Source organism: Dioscorea cayenensis, chromosome 5 (genome assembly GCF_009730915.1).
Source record: "Dioscorea cayenensis subsp. rotundata cultivar TDr96_F1 chromosome 5, TDr96_F1_v2_PseudoChromosome.rev07_lg8_w22 25.fasta, whole genome shotgun sequence".
In the NCBI taxonomy this organism is placed as follows: Eukaryota; Viridiplantae; Streptophyta; class Magnoliopsida; order Dioscoreales; family Dioscoreaceae; genus Dioscorea; species Dioscorea cayenensis.
In genome coordinates, this window is record NC_052475.1 from 9,038,896 (window position 1) to 9,059,589 (window position 20,694).

Here is a 20,694-nt window from a genome sequence, read left to right on the forward strand (position 1 = left end):
TATCTATCTGTTTAGTTGATGGTAATAAAAATTCTTTGTTTAACTCATTTTCAATTCTTTATTGTCATGATTCCTTTTTTTTTTATATTAAAAAAAATCATTTAATAAAGTGTTGAACATTGTAGTTTTAAACAAGCAGTATCCTATTTCCAATTAAAATTTTCAAGAAAACTTTCCCTCCTTAAAGACAACCAAAATAAAACCTTTAAAATAAAATAAAATAAAAGCAAAAGAAAAAGGAAAACCAACAGTTTTTAACACATTCAAATACACTGAGAAGCTACAAACACAACTCATACATATATATATATATAGATTTTGGGGATGCAACAATTACAATTAGCACCTCCCATGACATCTCTCTCTATATATATATTATATAGTCACTACATCAAACCGGACTTCAATTTAATTGAGTCTCCATTACTTCAAAAAACAGAGGAAGACCAACCAAACCATCATCTCACTACCTTATATATTGTTAGCACATATATATATATATATATATATATAGGTATATATATTTTTTGCTTCAAAGCTCACACCTTAATAGCAGTATTGCAAGGATTCCTTTCCATCATGGCTCTCAATTTCTTATCTTTAATGGCAGGGTCCTCCAAAAGCAGCACTTTATCTGAATCTTTAATCCCAACCATATGCAAATGATCCACATCCTCCCTTTCTTTCCCTCTATACAAAATCCTCTGAGCTCTTGGCTCCAACCCTGTCACCAAAGACAGCACCACCTTCAACTCCCCTGCATTCCAGTCCTCAATGTTAGACAACAATTTAAATTACTACTCAACCATGTATTCAAGATGAAAGAAAGAAAAAGCCTCACCAAATGTGGAGGTGGCTCCAATGGAGATATCATGGCAATGAGATCCCATGGAAACTCTTACTCTAATGAGCTCTCCACCACCTTTGCAACTTTCCCTTTTCTGAACTAGCATTCCTCCTGGTCTCACTTCCCACTCTATCTCTCCTCCTCCATGACAAGCCTTGTTACTGTTTATCACTCTTTCTCCTCCTCCAAGCTTTGCGCTGCAACTCCTGAAAAGCCTTCTTGACTTCAACTTCATCATCTTGTTTTACCTTTTATCTCTTTCCCTTCTCTTTCCTTTCTTGCTTTCTAGACCACCCTTTCTCTGCAAAAGACCACAGGGGTGAAGAGAGATATATATAGAGAGGGATTGGGACTGGGGGTTACTTTGGTGGCGTGCCCTTGAGAAAGGGAGCTCCCTTGGCTAAACAATGCTTTTGAGATGCTTTAGAATATAATAATACCAAAGATAAAGACATAATAAACGTTTGGTACTCAGTGAGAGAAGAGAAGGAGAGGGAAAAAAAACAAAAGAAGAAAGAATTTATTATGGCGAGTTTAAAGGGGTTTGGAAGAGGTGCACATGGGGCTGGCAACACACTTTGCTTTGGTTTGGTCCTCTAACCTTATTTTTAATATAGTGTAAAAGTAACAAAAAGTCCTTCAAAATTTTCTTTTTATAATTTCCAAATATTTAAACAATCTCTAATAAGTGTTAAATAAATAATTATTTCGTTTAGAAACAAATTTATCGATTGTCATTCATCATCAGAGTTACCTTCATTTCAGTCCATTACTTACCTCCTTTATTTTAAAACTTGATGACAATATAAATAAAACCATCCCACACATATTTTTTTATTATTATATTATAGCCATCAGAAGAGAATCAAATTTTTGATTTTTGTATAAGAGTCAAATATTTTACTGTTCAGTTATTATAGCTGTGGTTTTGTTGTTATTTCACTCTTACATGTTATTGCCACTAAAATACAAATTTAAAATAAGATTAATAAGTTTTATAATATTTTTAATATTAATATATACATATAAACAAAGTAAAAAAAGCCTATTTAAAAAAATGACAGGTCAAAACAAGAATACATGGACTAGTTTATCAAAATGAAAGTCTTTAAGGACTTTTATATAATTTCCCAGCTATTATATTATGTTAAATATATGATAACATAAAAGCATGTATGAATGTTTATATAGATGTTGAATTAATTATAATAAAGAAGAAAATAATTAATTATGATTGGTTGTTAGCATTGAAGTGTGGTAGTGTAGTGCTTTTTGGAGGAGAAATGGGGAGTTTGCTGCCATAGCAAGCGCAATAGTTGCTTGTTTGCTTGATTACTGGGTCACAAACTATTATTTTGTACTTCTGGTCGGCCATATATCTTAATACACTCAATACTTCATCTTTCCTTCTTACATAAACATCTAACCATATTAATTAATGAAACTCAACTCCAAAAAGAAAATACTTCATAATATATATGATATTATTTATGTTGTGTTGTTAGAAAACTAGAGTGTTTCCTTTTAAAAAAAAAAAAACTACAAAGGCATGACTCAAAATATGTATGATGTGAATTTTTTTTATTTATAATTAATAAAAATAAGATTATATATACAATTAAATTTATATCAAAATACAATCAATGTTCTTGACTCATCTAGAGAAGCCCTACAAATAAAAGAGGTATGTTGGGCTCCATACCCATAAGTAAACAAAATCTTGTCTTTTTGGTTCCCTCGATACTGACCTAAATGAACCATCTCTAACAATTGGACCTTATTAAAGCACCCAAAATTAGCATGCTCAATTGCCATTCAGAATGGACAAATCACACACAGCATTCTTCTGAAGAGCTCTCCACTTAACATTGTTAAATTGGTTTTCACTTTGGAGGACTATTTGATATATTTTGTATAAATTACTTTAAATTTGTATTTTTTTTTTCCAATATACTACTGTTATATAAATGTTAATTTATCATCTAATAAAATTGTTATTTATCCACTTATTAAAAAAAATGATCAGTTTTAGCAATCCAATTATTATTATTATTATTTTTATTATTAGAGTTTTTAAGGATTGGATGCCAATTTGAGGACTTGAGGCCGAGCTTATCGGATCCGGAATAGGATCCGTTGACAAGATGATGAACTAAAAATAATGGAGAAGGTTGGTTAAGAGCACATGGAAAATGGAAAACCTAGGAAGTTAAGGGAGAGGGAGTTGATACAGAGAATATATGTGGGAACATGGGGGAAGATATGGGGCTCTTTGTCTTTGGATGGTGGGTGTGTGGCTCTTTGGCGATGTCATTTCATGTGATGTGATGGAGAGTTAGGGTTTGAGGGTGGTGATAGGCCATTGTCTTCAATTGGGAGTTGGGGTGCATGGAAGTGACCTTGCATGTGATTTATTCAGAGTCTTTTCATGGCCGTTTTATGGTCTATTTTTGTTTACCCAAGTTTTTGATGTTAAATATATAAATCTTTTTCTAATAAATTTGACAAGTTATTTTAGTTCAATAATTAGTTTGTTTTAGAATGTATTAATATTTTTACATTGTACTAAATCATTATATAAGTAAAAATGTATGTATTAATAAAAATATATTTAAGTCATGTAATAATATTTAATGATTAATGGAATACACCTTGAGTGGTTTAAAAAAAACATTTCTCTGATCCGAAATTTTAATATATATTTAGATTATATGTTTTGGATGTTAGAAAAAAATTATAACATAGTAACAATTTTTACATTTTATTTAAGATATAAACTCAATTTTGGTCTTGGAGCTGTACCATTAAAATTATTTACTATAATTCTAATTAAAATTCAATTTTTTCGAAAAATATCATAAACTCTTATTTTCACGTGGAATTATAGTTTTTTGTTAATAAATTACACCTTAAATATAGTATTTGAATTTTTTTATATAAAATAACTAAACTCTACATAATATTTTAAAAGACACAAATTGCACATTTATTCTCATGTAAAAGTTTAGATTTGCAATTATTATTGATTAATAAATAAGTCAGTCCGACTTAATTTTGGTATCTATATGAGATATTGGTGTATCATTTTCTTATGTTTATAGTATATCGTACTATTATTTAAAATTAATAAATTATAACCAAAAGGCAAGCATTTTTATTTTTTTTTTTGTTTTAGTTATCACAACTTCAATCTTATAATATACTCAATAAATTTTTTAGTAAGTTCATAATTATAAGGTTGCCAAAAAATCAAAAAGCTTAATGAACATTTGTTAGTGTGCTTTTGAAGGATCATCAACATAACAAACCCTAGAAAATGAAATGCTAGTGATAAAAAGGACTTGGATTTGGTGTATACTTGAAGGAAAATCTATTGATTGTGACTGATCTTTGAGACTTTGTGACCTTTTTAGCCTAAAACTTTAATGTTAGTGATGTGTGGGCCATTTGGTGTTCCATTGAAGTGAAAATTTTGGCTGATCTTTCATCATTATATCTTTCTAACTATTTATGCAAATGAAAAAAAGAATCAGTACTCATAACATGTGGCATCCACATGTTATGCCAAATATATAAATCAATATATATACACACACACATAACAGTTAACAAATTTGTGTAGATATGTTTTAGATCATGGCCTTGAATTTATTGGCAAAGAGAAGAACAAAACAAAGAAGAAATTACTAGTAATGGACAATAAGATTCTTTTATGGAGATTGTCCTGTTTGATGTCTTATAAAGAAAGTGATTAGATGGAAGAAAAGAGGTATCAGTGATTATTTATACTGCATGAATGCATGATTGATTGAATTTATTTAATCCATGCAAAGGCTTCAATTCCAAGGGAACTCAATTCTATACTCTATGCTCCACAAACAAACATTTATAGTGGTGCAAAATTGATAACTGACAAGTGACAATGCCTTAGAGAAAGTGAAACAGTGTTTATTGTCCTTCACTGACACATGCTTGGCTTGGTCTCACATATGCATAATTATATTAAAATATATCCTCTGCACCCCTTGCAATATATGGACTGTTTTGATTATATAATTTTTCTATTAATAACTATAAAATATTATTTAATAATAATATTATTAAATAACATAATTGCACTTGTTATTCAATAGGGAGCCTCAATAATGGAAAAGATGCCAATAACCTGCATGGATGTAGATTGAATTGGTTCCTACTCAATGCTTTTGAGTGAAAAAATGGTGAAGAATTTTCACATCTTAAAGCTATTTTCAAAAGCTCAAATTACAGTTGGCCCTACTTGTCCAAGGTTGTTTTAATAGGTTCCACTGCTTTCTTTAACCTATCATGGCATTCTATTTATATTATTAGACCCGATGAATGCGTCTAAAAGAACTTCAAGTCATGAAAAGCACACTTTTTTTTTTTTTCATCAGAGGGTTGTCTAGCATTTATTCATATTCGATTTTGCTGTTATTTTCACATTCAGTATGTCCATCCATTACTTGCTTATTTATTTATTTGATAAAATAAATAAACCACTATTAAAAGGGTGTGCACGGGTTTATATTGAATATATACAAGTGCTCTAATCCTATGTATGATTTGTATGAAGTGACCTCCCACATCTTGTGCATAGAGAGCCTTATTCACCATGCATTTGAAGAGAATTGAACTTGCAACCCCTTACGTAAGAGATGACTGTTAGAGGCCCATGTATATTGGGACCATCTTTGGCTTCAAAATATTTTTATTTAGTTTAGTAACACATTGCTTATTTGCAAAGCCTTCACCCCTTATATATGGCACTATTCATTAGCCCTCAACTTTGGTTTAATGGTTATGCTTTCTTACACACAACCTCTCTTGCGCAAATTTCAAGGTTGGATTCGGAATTTTGGCTTAAAACTTCTTAGCACATAGGCTCATGAGTCGCGCTGTTTTTGCACGAAGAGTGCCGTGTCCTTTCATTTTCTATTAAACAAAACCAAACTCCGGTTTCAAAATATATCCTAGGAGAACATCGCCATTGCTTTTTTTTTATAAGTCCGTAATGGTGCTTCTAATTTTATCTTGTCTATTTGGAAGAGTACAAATTAAAATATGGATGAGGGATCCTATGTTACTAGTCTCCTTTCATACTCTTTTTTTTAATCAAAAGAATAACTCCACCCGAATTCAAAAGCGAGTGATTATCCAAAACATTGATTATCACTACAAGAAAAACAGGAATTTGACACGGTAAATTTGGCACGATTTTTGGTCTAAAAACCGTGACAAATTGATTTTGGCACGGAATCTCAATTGTGCCTATAGCATGCGTGACAAATATAATTTGTCACGGTATAGAAAAACCGTGACAATGATTGTCACGGTTTTTGGCACGGGATATATTTTGGCACGGTTTTTGGCACGGTGTTTATTGTCACTGTTTTGGTCACGGATATTGGCACGGTTGAATTTGTCACGGTTTTTGGTACGGTATAGGTTGTGACGGTTTTTGGCACGGTCGTATTTGTCACGGTTTTTGGCACGGTAGTTTTTGTCACGGATTTTTGCACGGTTAGATTTGTCACTGTTTTTGGCACGGTTAGGTTTGTCATGATTTTTGACACGGTTAGGTTTGTCACGGTTTTTGGCACAATTTTGTGTGCCACGGAGTTTGTCACGGTTTTTGGAACGGTTTATTTGTCACGGTTTTTGGAACGGTGTGGTTTGGCACGGTTTTTTTGTCACAAATGTTGTCACGGTTTTATTATTTACATAATTATTTACACATTTTTGGCACAGAATTTGGCACGGAATTTGGCAAAAAATTTGGCATAATTTTATTTATTTCATGAAAAATTAAAATTTAATTTTCTAAATAATGGTAGATTCATTTGATATTACAACCTGCATTAATTTACCAAAATATGTTCTCTAACATTTGTAAAATAAACATAAATGTTATTATAGTCATCTTAATCCCATCCTACATCATCCAACAAAATACCACAAAATCATAACCCTCTACATTATCCTAGTCCTGACCTACATCATCCTCAAAGTCGTCAAGAGAATTATTTGTAGACTGGGAAACCCGAACTCTTTTCAACATTGGAGAGTGCTCGTCGGCATGTGTTTGAGACTCTCCTGTTGGTGCGCGAGGAGCATGTGGTGTACGAGCAGTAGTAGGCATGCTTGAGAGGTCAATACCTTGTACCCCGAAGTGCAGCAAGCAATGATGATTCAAATAACTCACGTCGAGCCAACTCAGCATCAGCCTTAGCACGAGATCTAGCAAGCTCCTCCTGTAACTCTTTAACTTTGTTGCGGAGTTGTTCAGTTGATTCTGAAGGCCCCGAGCGCGGCTTGTAATTGGATGAGGATATTTGCCTGATAATGTTACCTTTTCCTACAACTCTGTTACGACTTCCAATAGCTATCTCATCCCATAATTCATCTTGATTGATAGAATCCTTATCTACGCCTTGACTGCATTTGTCTACAATAGCTTTCTCAAATTATTCCTGCATTTCAAGTAAGCTTCCTTTCAAAATGATTATATAAATATTATTCAAAATCAAACAAAATTTAAACTCAAAATAATCACATTAATATTTATGAATAATATATTAAAATACCCAATTTATTCAAACAACCTTCTTATTTGCCATCATACAAACTGGACAAATAGTTGATATGTATAATAAAAATGCAAATATGTGGTTACATATCTATTATGTGAATGTGATATCATAAGTTTTAAATATAAAAGCAAGGAGAACTCTTATCCTTAATCCTATCATAAAATAAGTAAAAGTTAGGCCTATAACAACATGCAACTCTTATCAATACATCATGTTTAGCAGTTTCTCTTAAAAAGTGAATTGTTAAATGTGAAACAATTCAAATAAAATCATTTAAACCAATAAAACATAGCTTTTGTTTCAACAGGAAAGCACTAAATTGTAAATTGACAAATATAAAGCCCAAAAAAGAGCTTGTACAGTTAGAAAGGATTAGCACCAATGATTCAAGTCTTTTTATTGCAATAGATCAACTTTCAAACAATCACCAATCTCACTTTTCAGGCATACATCCAAAAGTTGAACTTATAGCCTTGGAACATGAAGGCTCATACAGACCCTAAGAACTAAAGAAGGTAAATCTCAAATATAAAGATATTGCAAACAAATCTCTAAACAGTCTTCATACTTGAAGTCACATAAAATTTGAGTTATATCCTGGTGGCTAATATTCATAGGACCTTAAATATAACAACAAAATACAAGTCAAATATTATCTCAACATGTGAAAGAAAATAAGATCTTTCCCCATCACATTCCTAACTAAATTCTTTGATAAAAAACATAAATCAATATAGATATGTATATCTACATCCATATAAGATTTAAGACAAGTCAAATATTTTGTTCTTAACAACAAAAGCACACTATTGTTTTACTTGTAAATTTCCTTAAGTGGTATAGCATGTTAACAATCATTAGCTTAATTGATTTTTTGAAAATATATCTCAATGAACCTTGCCACATTAAAATGTAATTTCTAAAATTTTCATCTTTTAGCTTCAATAATGTTGTATTATGAAAAAAATATATTATACATACAACAATTTCTGTGGCACGCCCAGCCTCAAGTGTGCCATCTTTCCTTCCATGAGTCCGGATAAAACATTTTTTAGGTGTCGGCTCCCTACCCAATTCCTCCGCCTAAAAAACAACATAGTAAATAAATATTAAATAGTCAAATGTAACAATTATAATGGTATTTAAATGGATAAGGGACATTACCAGTCTAAGGCGGTGCACAACAGTACTGACAGATCCACCATGATAAATAACTGTGGAGGAGCTTCCAATTTCTGCCCTATTTTGTTTGTTCTTTTCACTTATTCTCTTAAACTCCTCTAACTCCCAATATCTCTGCAAACCCTCCCAAACTACAAGAGCCATCCATGGAAATGGAGCCTTATACAATTTATGTGCAAGATATAAATTTTTTTTCAGCCATTCACTTCTAAAATGTCGCAACACTGACGACTCATGCTGTGGCTCCCATGTATAAATGCCCTTAAAAATATTAACAACAGTAATGCTTTATTATAATTAATATGTATACTTAAAAGATATTGGACCACTTAATTAATTAAATGATACTTACCTTAAAAGCAATGAATATCCTTTGCCTCACATCTTTGGGCACTTTTCCACATCCAGTCCATGCCTCTTTATAGTGACCTTTCACTAATTCATGTATTGCTCTCTTAACTTCATAATCTCTAAATAAAAGAGTGATATAAAACAAATTTACTTAAAACTTAGAAATCCTTTATTAGATAAATTATATACAAAATTGTAAAATTGTTATAACATGAAATGCAACTCACACAATTAAACTGTCCGGGGTGATCAACCAAGGGGGTCCAGTGCTCTCAGACTCATTGGATGGCACTTCCATTACCGGGGAGTAGTCCTCAGATGCATGGGTAGAAGTCTCTCCATGTGGAATTGGGGGAGGTGCGCTACTGGTATAGCTGGTGAAGGTTGCGTTATTGGTGATGCGGGAGTCATTGTTGTTGTTGGTTGAATGCTTGGATGTATACAAGGAGGCATTCCCAAATCCGTCATAGTATTTGGTATTGATGCAGAGTTGTCACCGGATCTTTGACGAATATTCGAGGTGGATGGACCTCGGCCTGATGTGGAACGGCCACCATGGCCGGATTTCGATCGACCACCAGATCGACGTCCAGACTGACCCCGTCCTAAGAGATAAGCATAAACAAAAATATAAATGTACATATATATATTTATATATATACGTGAATGATATCAAGGCATTGCTATTGGTGGATAAATTCAATGTAATTCAAACAAATTGTTATTTTACCAAGTTTCAAATTCATTCAATTCTAATTTAGCACAATGGTAGAAATCCAAGACTCTTCATTTTATATCCATGCCATCTTACTTAAGGGAAAATAAATATGTTTATTGACATAATCATTGTGTTAACAAAATAAATTTGAAATCAATTTACAGAAAAAGTAAGATTAAAATAAATGAAAATTCATACCCGATGTTGTCCTAGAATCTTGATAACGATCCATCACGCTTCAAGTGAAATAATCAACCCACCTACATTGAAACACAAATTAGAACATAAATGTTGAGGATTCTTATCCCATTAAAATCATGAATGAGATTCTCATGCCGAGATTACATTGCAAGTTTTTTTATTCAAAAATAAAAATAAAAACCAACTGTCTTGATAAAAAAATAAGAGGTTCATACTAAAAAGGAAATACAAAAGAAGATTTTTGCCAAAATAGTGCATAGTTTGTTAAAAGTCATGTTCATCATCATCATCATCATCATCATCATCATCATCATCATCATCATCATCATCATCATCACCACCACCATCACCATCACCATCATCACCATCACCATCATCATCAATTTGTTCATTTTCTTCATTTTCTTTTAGCTCGTTTTCTTTGTCTTCCTCGGTTTCACCTTCCGAAATGGGTTGTAGATCAGACAAGTCAACAATAAGTTGTATGCCTTGTGGGCCAAACAAAGGAGGAATTTCTTCCATAGTACTAACACAGGGTGTGGACTAGATTTCCTCCATTTGATATGCAGATGCATCTTTTTCCGGCCAACTTGTCTCAACCACTCCCCTAGCTTTTGGGACACACAGCCAACCAATCAACTTTGTTTTTCTTCATGCTCGGGTATGCAACATAGTTCACTTGAGTGGCTTGTTGGGCCAACACAAATGGATCATACTTTTGATAGAACCTTTTACAATTAATATCAACCAACTTATATAGGGGGTGAACCTTGGTGCCATTTAATGGTCAAACCACGTACACTCAAAAAGTACCACATGATTCCATCTGCTACCATGGTACTCAAGCTGCACTACATCTTCGAGTAAACCATAAAAATCACAAGATGAATCCTCTGAATTGCTTCCTCTTACACAAACACCACTATTCATGGTGGTCTTCTGCATTCCATGTGTGACAGTATGGAAGTTGTAGCCATTAATGAAATATGCATTCCATGTTGTTGCTTTCTTTGATGGACCCCAAGCCAAACTCCGTAAGAGAGGATCTGTTACTTGATTAACTTCATTTTCCACCTAAATCCCAAACAAATGTTATTGGAAATTTTCATTATTTCTTAGTACAATTTAAACATGTCTGCATCATTACTCACAAAATTTTCAAACCATTTTGCGAAATGCTTATCAACTGCCTTATCGATGGCATCAGATGTGTTCCCTTCCAAGTAGGTGACAAATATCCTAAGAATGTCCATTCAAACAAGAAATACTTATATATCAAAATTAGATCTTCAACATGTACACATTATAAAATTATATTTCTCATTATTCAATAATAACTTACTTGTAATATGGATATACTTCTGGACAATTTCGTAACACATAAGTATGTGCTACATGTAACTCATCTTCAGATAACCACCTAATTTTTGGACGACCTTGGCCTCGACCAGTATAATTGAATATTGAGAAAGGTGAAAAAATTTCATTGCTACAACCCTCATCATTTTGTCGTGGCCTCCTCCTTCTACACGATATGTGAGGCTCAAAGTAATGCTCCGCAAAAATGTTGATTTCTTGAGCAATATATGCTTGGCATATTGAACCCTCGATGTGTGCTTTATTCTTTAATGTTTTCTTTAATTCTTTGAGAAACCTACACGTATAAAAATAGTATACCTCTATATAAATTATGTAAAGAAGGAATTGAAGACATCAAAACTAGGAAATGGCGTGAATTACCTCTCAAAGTGGTACATCCATCTATATTGAACAGGACCTCCAATTCTAACTTCATAGGGCAAATGAACAATGAGATGTTCCATGGAATGAGAAAAAGCTGGTGGAAATATTTTTTTCCCAAGTTACATAAAATCACTGCAACCATTTCCTCTAACTCAATAATTTTATCAATATCAACTGCAGTAGAACATATCGTGCGAAATAACAAACTTAATTCTGTCAACGGATTCCAAACAAATGATGGCAATAATTCTCTAAAGGCAATTGGAATGAGCCTTTTGCATAAAAGACGCATGGCGATCGTGACTCTTCATGCCAATCATTTTCAATTCATTCATGTCAACACACCTTCCAAGATTAGAAGCATAACCATCCGAAACCTTAATTCTTGAATCCATCCACAAATGACCCTCTTTAGTTCTTTTGTCAAGGTATAAACTGCTTTAGGAATAGTTCGACTTGAAAAGTTTGAAGGAACTACTATCTCTTTACGGTCACAAAGAATACCAACATCTTTTCTTGCATTAATATTATCCTTACTCTTCCCTTTCACATCCATAATTGTGAAAAACACATTGTCGAAGACATTTTTTTTTCTATATGCATCGCATCAAGATTATGTCGGATCAGATTATTTTTTCCAAGGTTGTCAGACCCGGCCCGGGCATCGACCCGGCCAAGCCCAAGGGTCAGGGGTCGATGGGTTCGACCGAGTCGAACCGGGGTCAATAATAAAATATTAAAAAATATATTATAATAATTAATAATTAGAAAATAATCAAAATATAATATTAAAAACCATAATTATAATATAAAAAAAATATAAAACTACTTATATTTGATATCCAAATTCATTTTATACTCATAACAAGCACACATCAACCTAACAAAATAATCAAAATTACACACTCAAAGCAACCATCATCAAAATATAAGTATATAACAAGCACACATCAACCTAACAAAAAAAATAAAAAATACATACTCATAGCAACTATCATCAAAATATAACATGCACACATCAACCTAACAAAAAAATAAAAAATACACAATCATAGCAACCATCATCAAAAATATAACATGCACACATCAACCTAACAAAAATAATGAAAAAAATACATACTCAAAACAAGCATCATAAAAAATAACAATTACATGATTTAAAGTTTAATTTCACACAAAAACAACCACATACCAATCAAAAATTCAAAGACAACAAAAAAAGTCACAAATACATAATCCAAAGATAACAACAATTACCAAAGTATTCAAATACAACTAACAACAAAAAAAGACATAAAGTTTAATTCCACACTCAAAAAGTCAAAACAAACACATACCAAGTATAACAAAATAGTCACAAATACATAATCAAAAGATTTACCCAAGTATTCAAATAGACAAACACAACTAACATGAGTTAGGTCCATGAACTTGGATCAAAACTCAAATTAATATCATCACTTCCATCAAATCTTTGATCAAAGCTTGCATGGTCACCAACATCACCACAAACATCACCAAAATCTTGCAAATTTACTTCTTCTTGGATATCCATATCATCTAATAAACAAAATAAAAGCCATTTTTTAAAAGGCTTGTTATCAACTATACATTTAATATTAAAACTTTTGTATTTTGTTAACCTTGACCATGACGATCATCAAATATAGGAATAGCATCATCTCCATAAACATTATCATCCATGATTTCTTCATAATCAAGTTCGGGAGGACATTCATCTTCCGCTACCCAAAAATCCGTCTTATCGATACAATCATAATCAACCGGATCATAGCTCCTTTTCTTGTGTTGATGTCTATCTATATTCTAAAATATAAGAAATAAATTTATCTAACTAAAAATAACAAAATTATAAATGAGAACATGTAATGTTAATACCTTTGCCGTAAACATAAGTTATAAGTCACATACACAAGATCATTTAACCTTTGATGCTCCAATTTGTTCCTTCATTTAGTGTGAATGCGCTCAAAGAGGCTCCAATTACGTTCATATCCTGATGAAGAAGCAGTTTGACTAAGGAGTCGAATAGCCACTTTTTGCAAGTGAGGCGCACTATGTCCAAATAATTTCCACCATTCATCTACAAAATGTATGAAAGTTTAAAATATATTAGTAAATAACAAGATATAATTTAAATTGACATTTAACATCAAATACAATTTGGAATGTGGAACTAACCTGGTTGCATATTTTTAGATGCCTGCAAAGCGGATTCACGACTAAAACTCCCTAATCGATCTCGATATATTTTGATCTCCTTCATCGCCTTCTCACTATTGCTACATATGCTTCTTTGCTCTAACAAATCAAGTAGGCCTTGCATTACTTCTGGAGTTTCTACAAATGTGCTTTCATCATATAAAAAAGCGGGGTTGAGAAAATAGGCGGCCGCATGAATGTTGCGCCGAAAATGCTTATCCCATCTTTCATCAACAATTTTGATGTAAGGATTATACAACCTTTGCTTGTCTCTAAAGATAGACATGATTCCTTTACGAATTCTAAACATCCCCTCATAAACATAACCAAGAGAAGGCTTCTCATCGGCATCCACAACACGAAGTAGCTTAATTATTGGAGCCGCTATTTTCACCATCAACAAGCAATCATCCCAAAATTTGTTGTCCAAAATAATAGAACAAACCAATTTACCAATGGCGGATTTGGACAATCTATGACAAGTATAGTATTTGTCGGTTACCAAAGCTTGCAAATCATGTTTGTGATCATAAATGCTTTTTAGAGTGATAAAAACTGTAGCAAAAAGAGTTGCTCCCGGGCGCACAATTTCTTTCCAACCCAACCTTTTTCTTAACCAACTCAACAAATATATATGGTTGTACATAAAAATGGTTACCTTAGAAGCCCGTGAGGCAAGGTCAACCATATGATCCCTCTTCCCAATATCTCTCAAAATCAAATTTAGGCAATGTGCGGCACAAGGAGACCAATAAATGTGATTATATTTTTCATGCAATAGTCTTCCTGCAATGATGACAAAATATATCAAACTAGTTTAGAAATAAGCATGGTTAAGTAAATAATATAAAAATCTATAACTAATAAAATAGCAAGCAAGCTAAATATTTTAAATAACATACCTGCGACAACATAATTACTAGCATTATCTGTCACCAAATGTACAATATTTGAAGGCCCAACCCATTCCACAATCTCTGAAAACAAATTCATCAAATTTGTGGCATCCTTAACCATATCTGATGCATCAACAGATTTTATGAAAGATATGCCATTAGGACAATACACCAAAAAATTGATCAAAGTTCTTTATCTTTGATCACTCCAACCATCGCCCATAATCGTACATCCAGAACTAGCCCAATTGCTTCTAAAGTTATCAACAAGCAACTGGCATTCCTTTTTACAATTCTTTAGTAAATGAATCCTCATATCATTATAAGATGGGCCTTTATATTGAGATCTAATCCCAGCAATGGCATCCAGTGCTACTTGAAAATAAGGTAACTTCAATGCATTAAATGGAATGCATGAATCATAAAACCACCGTGCAAAAGCCATATGCGCCTTCTGAATTGCTTGTTTGTTCGCAAATGCACTCTTGATTCCTGGTTGAGACTCCGGGGTTGTCCTTGGAACCATAAATTTTTCAATGGAATCCTTGGCCTTCCGTTTTCCCAAAGATTTTTCTATTGTTGTTGTCTTTTGTTGTAACTTCATTAGAGGACTAAATTCTTGAACATCATCTTCTTCAACTTCTTCATATGCATCATCAAATGAATCTTTCTCCTTTTGTTTTGATGAAGTAAGAAACCCCGCCATTTGCTTGCGAACATCATCCGGAACTTTTTTACAAGCCGTAATATTTCCCCGAATGCAAGCTAGGTGATACTTCATCCTATTAATTCCACCACCTTGATATTTTGATCCACAATAAAGGCATGAGAAAATCTTTTTTCCTTGTGCATTATTAGACACATTGAAATGGTCCCAAGAAGGATCAGTCTTCAAACGAACATTGCCACTTGAACAACTAGAAGATTGTGTATTGCCGGCCTCTGGATCCTACACATAACAATTTCAACCAATATATGTTGTCAATTTATAGTGTGATCTCTATTGTGATGAAATATGTAATCTCAAATATTTTTTTTAGGCACATGATGTACTCATAAATTTTTAAAACAAAAATGAACAATGAAAAATAAAAATATTACCAACTTACCATATGCCGTGAGCAAAATTAGAGTAACAAAAACCTCTTTTTAGATGTTCATTCCTTTCTAGAACCTACAAAGATAATATCTTATAAATGTGAGGTGAAGCCAAATTATAGAAAAATAATCAATATACAAAAAGACAATTCCCACTTTATAATCTCTATGCAATCACATAAGAAAGTTTAATATTTGCACGGTGACGCATTACTTCCGTCGCTTACGGGGGTCTTGCTGCCCGGTCAGCGAGCGGGGGTCAAGGGGGCAGCGCCCCTGGAAGAAATTTTTTTTGGCACTTTATTTAAAGATTAATTTTTTTCTGTAAAATAGATAGGATGAATGTATCATACGGCCTTTCTAATAAGTAATTCCCATGCCATACATATAGATAATCCTCACCATGTATCGTGCATCTATTCATAGGATAATTCAACAAATCATTAAAAAAAAAACTAAAACAACAAAAAAAAACAAGGATTACAAGATTTTCAAAGCATGGTACAAGATTACAAATCATTCAAAAAAATCTCTCAAAACTGTCAACATAATCTGTATGAATCTCTCAAAGCATGGTACAAGATTATAAATCTCTTACTAGGAGCAAGCACAAGGTTGGTGGAGTCACCGGAGCATCATCGGAGTTTGATGGAGTTGGCTGAAGAGAGGGCTGCTAGATGGAGCGATGGAGGAGGACTGGAGTTGAAACTTGAAATTTCACGAAGAAACCAGGGCCAGGGGAAGCTTGAGTTGAAAGCCCTAAATTTCATTAACTTTATGACCCGGTTGACCCGACCGAGTCAACCGGTTCAAGGTTGAACCGGCCGGGTCACCGGGTTGATACCGAGTCTCCATACATCCGGTTCAATGGGTCATGCCCGGACCGGCCATATGGCCGGTTCCCGGTTTTTTCGGTTGAACCAGCCGGGCCGGTCCGGGTCTGACAACCTTGATTTTTCCAATAGGGTAGATCCCAAAAAAAAACTTTTTTTTGTCCACTTATGTGTTGCTCCATACCCTGGAGGTGTGTTAACCGGGTCTTCCATTGCTGTTGGAAATAGCATAACTTGATTAAAAATTTCCTCACCTGATAATCTTTGTGGTGAAGTATTTTTTTCCAATCGACCACGTATGAAAGATTTCTTGTCCTTGCGGTATGCATGATTTCGTGGTAAGAACATCCGATGACAATCAAAATAACTTGTCTTCCTACCATGTTGCAGATGGAAAGCATTCGATCAAACTGGCCAACAAGAATATGTTCTCCCAAACTGTCCATGCGGTGCAAAACCATCAACATACAAACCCAAACGAACAATACAAGGTTCTTTGGCGAAATTGGGATAAATTCCATCAAAATGTTTCCATGCTTCACCATCAGATGGATGATGCATTACTCCCTCGTTTCTTTCATGAGTAGCATGCCAAGTCATGTGCGTTGCTGTAGCACTAGAAGCATATAACCTCTGCAATCTTGGAGTTAATGGTAAATATCTTAATATTGCTTGCGCAATCTTTTTATGCCTGCCATTATCAGGTAGCTTGCGTCGACCCTTTATCTGTTTATACCTCGGCTCATTGCAGAACTTGCATGAAATGTGCATGTCATCATGTTTCCAATATAACGTACAACCATTTTTGCAAGCATCAATTTTAACCACGGGCAGCCCCAATTCATTCATGGTTTTTTTTTGTGATGGTAATAATCTGTTGGTATTGTATTATCTGAAGGAAGAACCTCTTTAATTGCAGTAATCATAGTATTAAAATCAGCCTCAGACATATTGGCATCATACTTGATAGATAACATTCTAGCAACAAAAGACAATTGAGAGTGATTCTCACAACCTTCATACAAAGGTTGATCAGCAACTTTTAACACATCAAAAAATCTATCAGATAATTGACTTCTCTCACCATCCTGAAAAACCGAAAATTGGCTCATCTAATGGTGGTTGTACGCTTGGACCTGCTTCATTATCACAATGAGATGGATCTAGTGGCGGAACATGAGAACGAATGCAATCATATACCATCCTTTGATCCCAAGTCATCTGCCCATAGTCACCCCAATGTGTCACTTGTTCCACAATACGATCCTGAACATCATTTTGCTCGTCACTAGTTGGGAACAATTCTTCTCCATGACAAGTCCAATTCCAATAACATTGTTTAAACCCACGACGATATAAATGTGTAACAACATCATTTGGGTGAACAAATTGTGTATTTTTGCACTTAAAACAAGGACACCTAATATTTTCTCCATTCTTATATGAGTCATCCTGATTAATTGCAAACTGGATAAACTCATCCACCCCGGCAATAAATTCGTCAGTTAATCTTTTTCGCCCAGGTAGATTTCGATTATACATCCACTGTCTTGACAACATTTTTGTCCTACAACCACTATTTGTAATTAAGTATTATGCACCATTTGAAAAGCATGTAAAATAGTAGACAATATATACATGCATGAACACATATTAACTATAACAAGAGATCATTTTGTTTATTTATTCATGCATGTAGTAATCAAAATAACTACATCAACATCTACAATTAACATGCATTAATCATAAACAATATAGATGTGGTTATTCTATTTAAATGAACAAAGTAATCATAAACCTATTAAAAATAGATGAATGATCCATGTAAGAAAATAATCATAAACAATATAAAAGTGGTTATTCTATATCCATATAAAGAATAAACATGTGAGTTATGGAATCTATATTTAATGCTCATTATGGAATATATATCCATATAAAGTAGCATCCTTGTTTCATAACATATTTCCTAGATGAAGTTAAATTTATTTTTACTAACTTGATGATAACTTCTTGGTTGTTTCTCTTTCCACATTTATAGTATATATATATATATATATATATAATATGTATATGCATTATAGTTAGTTCTTCTCATGGCGGTGTACTCCAGTGAAAAAAAAAATAGTACTATATTGATCATCATCATAAGACCATGGAGTTGTTAAGGTATATATATAAATAAACATATTGTTAATGGTTAGTATATATATATATATTAAAAATTGGTAAATGTTAGGAAGTTGGTATTGTCCTTACAAACTCTCACTATGAGTTGGTTTTATTAATTTATGGAAGACCAAAATTAAGCTCCAGATCATATGTGTATTTTTAAATAGTTGAAACATGGAAAAAGTCATGCATATACCAAATAGTCTAGTTTGGTCAACATTTGATTCAATCAACTTGAACAAAACTTAAGTTAAAAACATGAACAATAGAAGCATCAATGGATTCACAACCAAAACCCATAAACAAACAACAAAAACAATTAACTTACAAGTAGTACCTAAACCCATTAAACCTATCCTTGATCTCATCCTCCTCTTCTACTTCTTCTCTTAGTGCTCCACTCTTGTATTTATATATATAAATAGCATTTCTGTATTTTTGAGTCTAAAGTTATCTAAGAAGACATCACCTTTGGACTCTTCTTTCACCTTGTGGACTCCTTTTTTCTCACCCGGTCTTTTAATTAGGGTTAGGCCGGTTAAAATAAATGGATCACAAATCAAATTTAATTTTTTATGACTTCAAGAGATTATGGGTTCATGACTTCCATTAGGGGCAAGCCCTTAATGTTAATTACCCTGGACATTATCGCAGGAACCTCCGATTAAGAAATAAGTGTGAAAAAGGAAACAATTTGTGACAATTAATTTCATTCATTCTAATAAATATGAATTCATAGATTTCATTGAAAATACAAGAAATTTGAAATCATCTTGATTTATGAACTTGTGTCTGAGACATTTTTACATTTTTGAATTTGATTTGTATTTTACGTTCTAGATTCTTTATGTTGATGAATCATGAACTTGATTTTGACTTTCCATAAGCTTCGGCTTTTGTGCTTGTGAAACTTTCTTCAAGTCTTGACCTGTGAAACTCTTTGGGTCCTTGACTTATGATGTCTTGAGACTGTTGAGTTTAATTGTCGATTTGTATTTTGACTTTTGAACTCTTTGGGTCTTTGACTTCTGATGTCTTAGACCACTGGGTTCAATTGTCAATTTGTATTTTGACTTGTGAACTCTTTGGGTCTTTGACTTCTGATGTCTTGAGACCATTGGGTTCAATTGTCGATCTATATTTTGACTTGTGAACTCTTTGGACCTTTGACTTATGATGTCTTGAGACCACTGAGTTTAATTGTCGATTTGCATTTTGACTTGTGAAACTTTTTGGTTCTTTGACTTGGATGTCTTGAGACCTCTTGGTTTAATTGTCGATATATATGGGTCTTCAAGTTTGGATTCTTTTCATATCTTGAGTCTTGACTTGATTACTTTGAGTTTGATTTTTTGTATATCCATATATATGTTATATATGAGCATAACCATTGCATGTATCTCATCACCACATTACATGCCTTGTTGCCTTATTGAAATATATATATCTCATTATTGAATATTTTCAGTGTGGTTTATTTATCCAAAGCGATCAGACAATTAATATGAGGAGCATATAATTTATTTAGATTTGAGGGTAATATGATGAATAGTTTGGATCAAGGGATAGGATTAAAAGGCTGAGATTTCATCATCAAGCAACATGTCGTAAGTTCGAGGCATGATAAATAGTTCAAGTTTGATCGGAGGGCTGAGATTTCATCATCAGGAAACATTGTCTTAAGTTCGAGGCATGATAAATAATTCAAATTTGATCGGAGGGCTGAGATTTCATCATCAGGAAACATTGTCTTAAGTTCGAGGCATGATAAATAGTTCAAGTTTGATCGGAGGGCTGAGATTTCATCATCAAGCAACAT

General features: G+C 33.2%; 2 protein-coding genes and 1 long non-coding RNA gene across 3 annotated transcripts; all 3 read right to left on the reverse strand.

Annotated features, from left to right (window-relative positions):
- Positions 1 to 237: 237 nt before the first annotated feature.
- LOC120261756 (BAG family molecular chaperone regulator 2-like) lies at positions 238 to 1,245 on the reverse strand. The gene is made up of 2 exons (XM_039269739.1): positions 842 to 1,245; positions 238 to 757 (listed from the first exon to the last, which is right to left on the reverse strand). Exons 1-2 carry the CDS (start codon positions 1,083 to 1,085, stop codon positions 540 to 542), a joined length of 462 nt encoding a protein of 153 aa, XP_039125673.1. The 5' UTR covers positions 1,086 to 1,245; the 3' UTR covers positions 238 to 539.
- Positions 1,246 to 7,017: 5,772 nt separating this feature from the next.
- On the reverse strand, positions 7,018 to 9,289 carry LOC120259961. Its single transcript, XM_039267413.1, has 6 exons — positions 9,219 to 9,289; positions 8,993 to 9,110; positions 8,623 to 8,901; positions 8,440 to 8,541; positions 7,896 to 7,957; positions 7,018 to 7,303 (listed from the first exon to the last, which is right to left on the reverse strand). Exons 1-6 carry the CDS (start codon positions 9,287 to 9,289, stop codon positions 7,018 to 7,020), a joined length of 918 nt encoding a protein of 305 aa, XP_039123347.1.
- Positions 9,290 to 9,357: 68 nt separating this feature from the next.
- LOC120262328 lies at positions 9,358 to 11,377 on the reverse strand. The gene is made up of 3 exons (XR_005536756.1): positions 11,253 to 11,377; positions 9,908 to 9,969; positions 9,358 to 9,596 (listed from the first exon to the last, which is right to left on the reverse strand). It is a non-coding gene; the product is annotated as an uncharacterized LOC120262328 (long non-coding RNA).
- Between the last annotated feature and the right edge of the window lie 9,317 nt (positions 11,378 to 20,694).

Coding starts and splice junctions, on each gene's coding strand:
- LOC120261756 (XM_039269739.1), bottom strand. CDS start 1,085: ATGATGAAGTTGAAGTCAAGAAGGCTTTTCAGGAGTTGCAGCGCAAAG. Junction 758..841: donor TGGAGCCACCTCCACATTTG/GTGAGGCTTTTT, acceptor ACTGGAATGCAG/GGGAGTTGAAGGTGGTGCTG.
- LOC120259961 (XM_039267413.1), bottom strand. CDS start 9,289: ATGGAAGTGCCATCCAATGAGTCTGAGAGCACTGGACCCCCTTGGTTG. Junction 9,111..9,218: donor ACCCCGGACAGTTTAATTGT/GTGAGTTGCATT, acceptor TCTTTTATTTAG/AGATTATGAAGTTAAGAGAG. Junction 7,958..8,439: donor GGCGTGCCACAGAAATTGTT/GTATGTATAATA, acceptor TTTAGTTCTTAG/GGTCTGTATGAGCCTTCATG.